General features: G+C 42.2%; 1 protein-coding gene across 1 annotated transcript; it reads right to left on the bottom strand.

Annotated features, from left to right (window-relative positions):
* Positions 1 to 3,267: 3,267 nt before the first annotated feature.
* LOC133450473 (serotonin N-acetyltransferase-like) lies at positions 3,268 to 10,260 on the bottom strand. Its single transcript, XM_061729125.1, has 3 exons — positions 10,073 to 10,260; positions 7,610 to 7,764; positions 3,268 to 4,054 (listed from the first exon to the last, which is right to left on the bottom strand). The coding sequence occupies exons 1-3, from the start codon at positions 10,257 to 10,259 to the stop codon at positions 3,749 to 3,751; spliced, it is 648 nt and encodes a 215-aa protein (XP_061585109.1). The 5' UTR covers position 10,260; the 3' UTR covers positions 3,268 to 3,748.
* Positions 10,261 to 12,059: the final 1,799 nt, after the last annotated feature.

The following is a 12,059-nucleotide window of genomic DNA, read 5'->3' as shown; positions in this document are numbered from 1 at the left end:
AAATGTGTCATTGAATAATTTAATTTTGAATACTTAATTGGATATACAGTATGTTTCATTATTTAATTACATATTTAATTATTTCATGGTTCCTTCCTGCATTGGCTAAAGCTCTTAATGAATTCATTTAAACTGTCACTTCGACTAATGTATATCCAATTAAATATATTCACCATTTAATTATTAAATGATATTTAATTATTTAATCGTACATTAAATAAATTATATATTTATGTATTTCCAATTTTCCATCCATCCATTATCTATACCTGCTTTATCCATCACAGGACTGTCTCAGAAAATTAGAATATTGCGATAAAGTCCTTTATTTTCTGTAATGAAAATATGTCATACATTCTGGATTCATTACAAATAAACTGAAATATTGCAAGCCTTTTATTATTTTAATATTGCTGATCATGGTTTACAGTTTAAGAAAACTCAAATATCCTATCTAAAAAAATTTGAATATTCTGGGAATCTTAATCTTAAACTGTAAGCCATAATCAGCAATATTAAAATAATAAAAGGCTTGCAATATTTCAGTTGATTTGTAATGAATCCAGAATGTATGACATTTTTGTTTTTTTTTAATTGCATTACAGAAAAAAAAAGAACTTTATCACAATATTCTAATTTTCTGAGACAGTCCTGTAGAGAAAGAAACATGCACACTCACACCTACGGGCAATTTAGAATCATTAATTAACCTTATACACATGTTTTTGGACTGTGGGAGGAAACCCACGCAAGCACGGGGAGAACATGTAAACTCCACACAGAAAGGTCCTGCCGGGCCTGGGAGTCGAACCGGGAACCTTCTTGCTGTGAGGAAACAGTGCTAACCACTAAACCACAGTGCTCCAATTTTACTTATGTTATTGTACATTTATTCAATGATTTAATTTATTAATTATTTCTTTAATTGTGACTGTTCCATAGTAACAAGGTGCAAGACCATGGAAAGATTTGAAAACAAATAGAAGAATTTTAAAGGATGAAAACAAAGTCTCAAAGTTTCTGAAAGATAAAAAGGGTTTAATTTTGGATAAAAGCCTCAACTGGAAGAAACTAGATTTTACAACTGCATTAATTAGTTTCTCCATTTTAAAGTTGGAGTCCGGAACTAAACCAAGATTTTTGTCAGAATCTCTAACACGTGGTTCCTGGATCTACGAGTCTCCGGCAGCACCGGGACCAGAACTGCTGTTGGATCCGGGCCGTTGGTCCCGGACCTGCTGCTGTGGAGGAGCGTCTGGTCGCCATGGAGACGGAGAGACCTGCTGCTGTGGAGGAGCGTCTGGTCGCCATGGAGACGGAGAGACCTGCTGCTGTGGAGGAGCGTCTGGTCGCCATGGAGACGGAGAGACCTGCTGCTGTGGAGGAGCGTCTGGTCGCCATGGAGACGGAGAGACCTGCTGCTGTGGAGGAGCGTCTGGTCGCCATGGAGACGGAGAGACCTGCTGCTGTGGAGGAGCGTCTGGTCGCCATGGAGACGGAGACTTGGTCAAACTTCCAACCCAAACGAGCTCCGACAGACGAGTGTCGTCGTCACGCCGGTCGCTGCTCCAGACTCATAACCTCGTCTGTCCACTACATTTACATCAGAAGTTGGTCGGCTCAGTTTTAGTTATTTATTGATTTAATTATTAATTTCGTCCATATCCCCAATTAAAGATCAAACACTTCCAGTGAAGAGAAAACAACAACTGAGTTAGAAAACAGAGCATTTATTAACTTACAAACGAAGCTGTTACAAAAAATAATAATTACAATCTTACAAATGTTGATTTAAAGGCTTTAAAGAGGCGAAAGGGGCGACGAGCTGCAGGAGATTAGTGAGTAATTTAACCAACTTTACGGTTATTAAAGACACAAAAGTACCTGAATTAACAACTAATTTATGGGAGTAAACCAGAAATCTGCTGCCGACTTAGCAATATTTGGAGAAAAAAACGTATTGTTGCATAAAACAACCAGATTTAATTTAAATCCAGTTAAATTCACATTCAAGACGCATTTTATATTGCTCTTTTTTTATTATTTAGCTATTTATTGGTTATTTCTATTTTAAATTTTCTGTATAAACAGTTGAGCGTGTGTGTGTTTTGGCTGCTGCACGATTGAATTTCTCCTCTGGGAGATCAATAAAGTCTTCTATTCTATTCTATTATTTTAACTTTATTTAACATTATTTCATTTAACAAATGAAATAATGTGTCGACTTTAGGCGAGGCAAGTTTATTTGTAGAGCACAATTCAACACAAGGTAATTCAAAGTGCTTTACATCAACATAAAAAAACAGCAAGACACAATTAAAACATAAATAACAAATAAAATGATAAGAAAAGAGGTAAAATAATACAAAGTACAAGTTGTTAAACAGTAAGGGCAGTAGATCCAGCAGGTTCATCTCATTCTTACAATGGCAGGAATTACGTTTCTATACGGTCAAAACGTACAGAGACCGGGTCAGTATTACTAAAGTAATCTGTGCCGATTCGTACGGTGAATTAAACCAAGTTTTAGTTTTATTGGCTCGTTGAGTCTTTAACCCTTGTACTGTCTTTGGGTCAAAATGACCCAGTTCTTCTATCCTTCTTTTCTCCTGCCATGCTCTCTCCTTCCTTCTTCCTTTCCTCTTTTCCTCCTTTTTCACCCTCCTTTTTCTTCCTACCTCCCTTTCGTCATTCGTTCATTTATTACCTTCTTTGCTTTTCCTTCTTTTCCATCTTTTCTCCCTTCCTTACTCCCTTTCCTACTTCCTTCCTTCTTTTCTTCTTTCTTCCTTACTTCCTTCCTTCCTTCCTTCCTTCCATCTTTTCTCCCTTCCTTCCTTCCATCTTTTCTTCCTTCCTTCCTTCCATCTTTTCTTCCTTCCTTCCTTCCTTCCATATTTTCTTCCTTTCTCCCTTCCTTCCTTCCTTCCTTCCATATTTCCTTCCTTCCTTCCTTCCTTCCATCTTTTCTTCCTTCCTTCCTTCCTTCCATATTTTCTTCCTTTCTCCCTTCCTTCCTTCCTTCCATATTTCCTTCCTTCCTTCCTTCCTTCCTTCCATATTTCCTTCCTTCCTTCCTTCCTTCCTTCCTTCCATCTTTTCTTCCTTCCTTCCTTCCTTCCTTCCTTCCTTCCTTCCTTCCTTCCTTCCTTCCTTCCTTCCATCTTTTCTTCCTTCCTTCCTTCCTTCCTTCCTTCCTTCCTTCCTTCCTTCCATCTTTTCTCCCTTCCTTCCTTCCTTCCTTCCTTCCTTCCTTCCTTCCTTCCATATTTTCTTCCTTCCTTCCTTCCATCTTTTCTTCCTTCCTTCCTTCCTTCCTTCCTTCCTTCCATATTTCCTTCCTTTCTCCCTCCCTTCCTTCCTTCCTTCCTTCCATATTTCCTTCCTTCCTTCCTTCCATATTTTCTCCCTTCCTTCCTTCCTTCCTTCCTTCCTTCCTTCTTTCCTTCTTCCTTCTTTTCTCCCTTCACCCTCCCTTGACCCAAAGACAGCACAAGGGTTAAAATGTTCCACTGGTTTTAGAGAAGAAGAAGAAGAAGGAGGAGGTGAAGGACGAGGCAGCAGGACGTCTGAAGACCTGGACCTGTAAAACCAGTTCTGAGGTCCAGTCTCTTCTGGTCTGATCCGGTCCGGACAGCTGCAGGTCTGGACCGGGAGTCCAGGGACCCCCCGGGGCCCCGGCACCCCCCGGGGCCCCGGCCGCCGGCGTGGCGTCCCAGACGGCCCTCAGACCCCAGAGTTCCCTCCATCAGCAGCCGCTGTTGCGGCGCATGAAGGCGTGTCCCCGGACGGACAGGCTCATCTCCACGAAGCTCAGGGGCCCCACGGTGACCTGGCTGGGGCCCCGGGCCCGGAACCCGGCCCGCTGGTAGAAGGGCACCAGGAAGTCCTGGCACATGAGCAGCGCGCGGCGCACGGCGGGCCGGCCGCGCAGCGTCTGCAGGTAGCGCAGCAGCAGCAGCGGGCCCTTGCCCTGCTGGCGGCAGCCGCGGTGCACGGCCAGCACGTGGATGTGCACGGTGGCCCCGCGGGGCCGGTGCAGCGTCAGGGCGTCCTGGGGGGAGAGGGGGGGTCAGAGGTCAGGGTTACTGTCAGTACTCGAGTTGTAAATAAAATCAGGGGGGATGGTGGATTTTATCATATGGGGACAGATAATTTGTGCTGATTACAAATAATATAATATATTACAAATAATAGCAGTGACCAAAACAGCTGCAGAAATACTGCAGGAATGACATAGCAGCAGTTAAATGCAGCCTTCTGTAAGATTTAAATATCCACTGGGCTTACATCAAATACATCAAAACACAACAATAAAAAACACTTTTCTGAACTTATCAATATGACTCTGTCCTTCACAGGATAAGTAAAATGGATCACTGCAAAAACTCAAAATCTTAACAAGAATATTTGTCTTATTCCTAGTAGGGATGCAAATTATCGATTATTTCATTAATTGATAGTTGATAACCTTATCGATCGATCATCGATTAGTTGATAAGCGACGTTTTTCCCCCATCTGAGATAGAAACATAATTTTTTTTGCTTATATAAAATACAAAGGACATTTTAATGTATTCCTTAATCAAATATTTATTTGATGCAAAAGTAACAAAAAGAAATTTTTGTACCACAAGGAATATAATATAAAGTGCACTTCAAGGCTATTAGTAGTAGCAGCAGCCATAATAGTGTCATTTGTGTCAAGCAAATTTTAAGTTCTAGTTACGTTTTAAGTTAGAGTTTTGGCAGTGTTCAAAATAAAATTATGAGACCTGCTGTATTGGAGCACATTTTCTTTTAGTTATAGGAGCTGTATGTAAGAGCAATAATAAAACGAATCATTAAATTACCCCGATATGTCAACAGACATTTAAAAATCATGTTCATTTCAAATACTTATGTCACTGACAACAGCACTCAAGCCAGGATATTCCAGTTTAAAAAGAGGAGTTGCAGCCCTCAACTGATGTTTATGTTGTCATTTTTTGTTTTGGCCTGAAGCTCCACCCTCCACCTATCTCCCAATCACCAAGTCAGTATTGTTTCTGAAGCTCCACCCTCCACCTATCTCCCAATCACCAAGTCAGTATTGTTTCTGAAGCTCCACCCTCCACCTATCTCCCAATCACCAAGTCAGTATTGTTTCAGCATCCGGGTTGCCAGCTCGGCTCTAATTATCGCAGCCATGGCAGCCTACGTTCCTGCTGCATTCTGCAGCCTACCTGGCAACCTCTGGTCGGGGGGAGGAGGGGGAGGGTACACGCCGCTCAACAATATTTTGAAAATGACTGCAGTACCAGTTTGACCATTTCTTACAGACGGCTCCTTTAAAACTGTAGCAGGGACAGATGTTTAGAGAAGAGTTTGCATGTTCTCCCCGTGTTCCCCTGGGTAGCTAATGGGAGCTACCCTCACAAAAACATGCACACAGTCCTGGGCTATACATGCCCCCTCTGGCCAACCGGGGCGCCAGATGGGGTGGGGAGGATCCGGCCGGAGAATCCTCACCCTGTCTGGTGAAAAGATGCGGCCTGTTCACTCCTCAGGTTAAGGAGGAGACCTGAGCTCAGTGCAGGGCCCTCCCGGGGTTGGTAGAGGATGGCAATGCACAGGACTGTTAGGTAGGAGCACTGGGTGATAAAATGGGGAAAAAACCGGGATTAAAAAAAAAAAAAAAAAATTAACAAAAAAAAAAGATTAATTGTAATCGTTAATTTTAATCGGGTAATTTCATAACGGCAATTAATCGAAAATCGATTAATTATTAACATCCCTAATTTCTAGTTAAAATGTCTCATTTTAGTAAAGAAATCTCATTACACTTAAAACAAGACTCATCACTGGAAAAAACAACAATTTTCACCTGTTTCAAGTAGATTTTCACCTAAAATAAGTATAAAAATCTGCCAGTGGAACAAGATTTTTTTTGCTTGTAATAAGAAGAGAAATCTTGTCCCACTGGCAGATTTTTCTACTTATTTCAAGTGAAAATTTACTTGAAACAGGTGAAAATAAGTTATTTTTCTGGTCTTATTTTTCTGGTGATGACTCTAAATGTTGAAATAGCAGTAAAACCACATTCATTGATGAAATTACATAAGGGATGGAAAGGAGGGATGATTTGGACCGTTTTTATTTCAGGGGGGGGGGTGCCGTCCCCCCTCATCCCCCCTCAACTCCAGTACTGGTTACTGTGGAGGAGCAGCTCTGCTGCAGCTAAACCTGCTGCTCAGGGCCGGCTCTACACTCTCTCGGGGCCAACACTCACAGGGGCCCCTCAAACTAACCCCCTCGTTTGACACTAACGAAAAATTTGAAAACTTTTTTTTTAATTTTAAAATAGTGCACATTTGTATTGTTTCAAAATAGATGGTCTGCATTGACGTCACTTCCCCACTGGACCAGCCCCCTTACTCACACTGAGTGGCAAAACATCAGGAACTAGTGGAGAAGACGGGATAACAACTGATTATGGGCTTAAATTAGCATCAGTTGGACTTGACAGTGACCCGTACAGTTACCCCAAGAACCAGTGGTCCATGGACATTAATATTTGGTACAGTTACCAAGAACCAGTGGTCCATGGACATTAATATTTGGTACAGTTACCAAGAACCAGTGGTCCATGGACATTAATATTTGGACACCAATCCAGTTTCCTGATATTTATATGTACTTAATTTCTACACCGGGGAAATACACGAAGCAAAGCTTGAAGGCTTACAAAAGTCTTGACGCTTGGTTCGACTTCAAGGCAGGATTTGTTGTAGAAATTAAAGTGATGAGGACACCGAACTTTATGATTTGACCGTTTAACGTTAGCTACCCAAAAATCCAACATTACCTGATACAAAATAGGAACCACAAATCCACGTTTTGGGGCCTGGAATCCAGTTTTTTCTGTGAATTGCAGCGATCCATTTGTCTCTCTTAAGCTTATTTTTTGGCAGTCTGTAAAACGATAACTCAGATTTCTTGCTAAATCTATGGGTACAGTCGATCGCACAACAGCTCTTTCCCATTTTAGATGTTTTCCAGTTGCTCAAACTGAAAGTTTACGCTGACACTCAGTCTTTCTGACACTCAGTCTTTCTGTCACTCAGTGGTTGTAACCCGCTGTGAAGTTGCATCTGTGATGTCATGAACATTCCCTCTATAAAATATAAATACAACGTACAATCATTTCCGTCCGTGCACCTTAGCAGCACTTTTTTTTACATTTCTGGCCCCTGACTTCTAAAACTTAGCTCTCTTATCTTGGTAGTTAAATTTAACTGGACACTTATCTGACAGCTGAAGATGGAGCCGCTCTCACCAGGTTTGTTTACAGTTGGAGATAGAGCCGGGGCCCCTTAGGGAGTTCTCCCTTAGGGAGTTCTCCGCCAGCCGACCACCGTCATTGCAAATTCTCCTCATTGTCACTGTTCTGTTGCTCGGCCCTCAGGGGCCTCAGGGGCCCGAGCATTAGCCCGATACGCACCTCTGATTACGCTAGCAGTATCCCAGCATTCTTTGTTTTGTTTTTTTTAGTAAGTACATTTTATTTATATTGCACCTTTCACAGAATATAATAATATATATAATATAATAAGAATAAAACAGTCACCGGGGTGAGGCGGTCCTGGTCCCACAGCGAGCCGATGATGAAGGCCACCAGTCTCCCCTCCTGGAACCAGCCCAGGGAAAGATCCGGACACTCAGACAGGAAGTGACGAACCTCGTCCAGCCGGAGGGGAACCTGACCGGATACCGAGATGAAGGCTGGGGGGGAAAGAGGAGGAGAAGTGTTAAAATCAGGTCAAGTTTGACTCACATTTATACAAAACAGGATTTTCAGATCACAAAAAAACAGAAAATAAATAAAGTAACATTTTCTGACAATATTTCAGGAGATTATTTAGTCTTTGATCCAGGAACTGGCAGCACGGTGGCTTAGTGGTTACACTGTTGCCTCACAGCAAGAAGGTCCCCGGTTCAACTCCCAGGCCCGGCAGGGTCTTTCTGTGGCGTTAGCATGTTCTCCCTCCGGGTACTCCCGCTTCCTCCCACAGTCCAGAAACATGCTAGTAGGTTAACTGGTGATTCTAAATGTAGGTGTGAGTGTGTGTGGTTGTGTGGTTATATGTGGCCCTGCGATGGACTGGCTGGTTACTTAGGCCCAAATCCACAAAAGGATTGCGCGGCTTTTGCGGCCGCTAAACCGGTGCAAATGAGACAAAAAGAGAGCGTCTAATTCACAAAGCACCCGCAAAGGGCGAATTGCACCACAAACTGCGCTGCCAAACAAATAGTGTCATGGTGGGCCTGTGCCATTTGCATGCATGCAAATTAGGTAATATTCATACATTCGGCGCAAAATTGCCCCCTTTCTATGCAAATAAGCCTCATTACAAAAACCGTCTAATTCACAAAGGCCAGCGCTATTTGCCACACGCAAAAATAGTGGAGCAAATACCGTGTTTTCGAAGCGTGTATTAACTGCTGCAAACTCCTCACTCCCCGTCTCTCTGTTTCTCTCTCTCTTCAATATCATTCAAGCCTGTGTGATACTGAATGATATTAAGGGTGAAATCTACAGTCAGACATGACTGTAGACAGTCAGATCAAGTGGGGTTGTGACTTCTCTCGGATTTAAAAATACAAATAACAGGACGGAGTTCAGGATTCATCCATACATAAGGGGCTGCTTTATTACAAACAATTCCACCATATAAACATATAAATCTAGAATGTGTGTGTTTAACAGCTGACCTGTAGGTGTGTGTAGCAAAACACAGAACATGAATTACCATTAGATCCTGATCTGATCCCGATCCGAAATGCGCACAGCCTCTTAACATTTGACATTTCATTAGCTTATGTCAAACATGCGAAATACTAGAGAACTACAAATACATGAAAGTTGAGGCTGTTGTGCTCTCTGCAGTTTTCATTATGGACCAATCTGTGCTGAAATATGGAGAACACTGGAAACAGCTCCGTTCACTTGCTCAGACAAGGGAAAACTGCACTCAGCTGCAAAACTTTATGTTTTTTATGCGTGTTTGCGCCGGGATATCATTACAGCAAAATCTTTTGTGAATAGGACCGTAAAGCGGGGCAAATTGCGGGCGCAAATGCGGCGCAATTCACAGCGATATTTGCGGGCGCAATCTATTCTTTGTGGATTTGGCCCTAAGTATTGTAACTTATTTACCGGCACTGTTTTGTGATGTATTGCATTGTCCTTCTATTTCTGTTGTTGTTGTTGATTTGTTGTTTTGTCCGTAACTTTTAAAGCTGCCATTTTTGGCCAGGTCTCCCTTAAAAAGATGCTCCATCTCAATGGGACTAACCTGGTGAAATAAAGGAATAATAAATAAAAACTGGCGACCTGTGAACCCAGGGTGTAAATGAGCTGACAGGCTCCAGCAGACCCCGGGGACCCTGCTCTCCAGCACAGGGCCGCCGCAAGGGGTGTGCGAACCGTGCGACCGCACGGGGCCTCGCGCTATGGGCGTTTTTTTTTTTTTTCCTTTTTTTTTCCTTTTTTCCCTTATAAATATCAACAGTCACGTTCCATTACAGACCTAAATGTGTACTAGTCTGTGCATATCAATAAATATATGTGCAATGATGCGTGTCTGTTGTTCAATACAACTGATCAGACCAAGCGCAGACACAAGCTGCTCTGATCCAGACGGTGGAGTTGGAACAAACTGTCACACAATGTCAACAGAACGAGACAGATTCAGGAAATTTCCATCAGGGGATGAAAAAAGAAAAAAACTAAAGAAAATTGAAGAGTTTATGCCTCTCTGAAAGGCTCGTTTGATAAATTGTTACAAAAATCACAATCTGACCGGGTCTCCAGCAGCCGTGGGGCCCCGCGTTGAGGCAAGACAAGATGATGATGAGGCAGGGGAAGGTATGCAGTATTTTGCTAATTGGAAAGTTAAAATTGCGCATATAGACACCCGATCCGACCCGAAAAAAACAAAACTTTGCAAGGGCCCCCCTGACCATTTCACACAGGGCCTCGCAAATCTCCCAGACGGCTCTGGATGGAAGATCCAGGAACGTATCTTACCTTCCCTCTCGATCTCAAACACGCTCACCGCGTCCTCGGGGCTCAGCGGCCGGAACTCGCTGGCGGGGAGGGTGTGGCGGCGGCCCTGGGGCCCCGGGGAGCCTGGGGGGCCGGGGGGGTCTGGGGTGGGCACCAGGGGCCCCAGGGGCACCAGGGAGCCTGGGGAGCGCGTCTGGAGCGTCTTCATCCTGCGCTCCCGATTCCTGCACAAACACACAGATTGGGCTGAATAAATCCTCCTCCGTGGTCCCCGGAGGCGGATCTGGTCTGAGCCGCAGCGGTGCGGCGGCGGTTTTTATCCCGTTATCCCGGGGAGGGGGGGGTTCTGGGGGAGGGGGGGGTTCTGGGGGGGGCCTGATCCCCGTCACAGGTCCGGAGGATCCGGATCAGGTTCTGGATTCCCGCTGCAGGCGATTAGAGGATTATGGGTAACGGGTTGCTGGTCACGTCCTCATGAAGGTGAACAAGTTCAGGAGATGAAACATCCAGGAAACTGTTGTTGACTCAGTTCCCGTAGACGGGAACCAGAACCAGAACCCGAACCAGAACCAGAACTACTGCTGCTCTCAGAGTCTGGCCCCTGGTCATATAGAGGAATATTATTTAACTATTTAATTATTATTTCAGAGTCATTGATATGGTAGTACTATCTGGTATTTTAGTGCACTGAGTATAATGTTTGGTTAGTATATTTTCATGATTACAGCACTATGAAATATGTTTTGGTGTGTATGGACTTTGACTTTGTTTTTGAAGTTGAGTTGTGGGGTTTTTGTGTTCTATGTATCTAAAGTATACCCCTCTTTGTGTGGTTGAAAATATAAAAATACAATAAAAAAAATAAATTAGTTTAACCAAACTGAGTTCAAGGTCAAAGAATGGAATGAACTTCCAGAGGAAGTCGTGCAGGCCCAGTCTGTGAACTCTGGATAGGTTCTGGTTTTGGTTCTGGTCAAACAAAGACTTTTGTATGATTTTAGAGCTGATAGGTGATGCAAAATGGAATCAATTAATCTGTGTGGACTTTATGAAATGTTTTGAATGTAAATTTTAGTCCTATGTATTTATTGTAAGTTATTCTTGGTGCCGATGTAAAGGACACATGTCGTGTATCGGTCAATTTATTAAACTTTATTAAACTTTATTAAACTAATTTATTTATTAAACTTTAGTTAAAACAAACTTAGTTAAAATAAACTTATTTAAAACAAACTTAGTTAAAATAAACTTAGTTCAACCAAACTTAGTTAAAATAAACCGACCAGAAATAATCCAAACTTTATGCAACAGAAATAAACAATAGCTAATAATTGGATCTCAAACACGTTTCTTGTGCATCGCTCCAAATAGTTGATCTAATTTTTATAAAATAATGAATAAAATAACATCTATGTGACTTTAGTTCTTACAAATTACAAGACTTTTTCTCGTGAATAAATATTGAACGAGACAAACAAACTATAGATTTACGTGCGTTTTAGAAAATGTTCCAGTTTTCCTGGACCAGAATCCTTCATAGTTCCCAGATCTTTGTGGGGTCAGGAGTCTTTCAGAGCTCAAATACAGCAGTTTAATGAAATAAAAAATGTTAATTTAAAGCCCTTCTGTGCAGCAGTTCCACCTCTGACCACACGGGGGCTCATAGATCTGCTACTGGTTCATTTCTGACGTCACGGCTCGAACATGAGTTTCCTTGTGTTTGCTGCCCCCATGTGGCCACAGGTGGTACTGCTACTTCCTGTTAAAACCACGTCAAAGAGCTTTAAATAACATTTCAAATAAAAATATATGGATAAATGTCCGTAGATGCCAAATATATTTATATATTTATATTACATTTTTAAATGTAACTCTGGATATAAACTTATTTTTTTTACTGCCGAACAAAACAACAAAATCAATGTTTTATCTCAGATTTCTTCTTATATGTGGGTGTGTATGAGTATGATGCTTTTCTATAACGATGTTTATTTTGGGAGAGAGACAG

Source organism: Cololabis saira, chromosome 1 (assembly GCF_033807715.1).
Source record: "Cololabis saira isolate AMF1-May2022 chromosome 1, fColSai1.1, whole genome shotgun sequence".
NCBI classification, from domain to species: domain Eukaryota; kingdom Metazoa; phylum Chordata; class Actinopteri; order Beloniformes; family Belonidae; genus Cololabis; species Cololabis saira.
The sequence above is the reverse complement of the archived record's forward strand: the minus strand, read 5'-3'. Positions and strand labels throughout refer to the sequence as shown.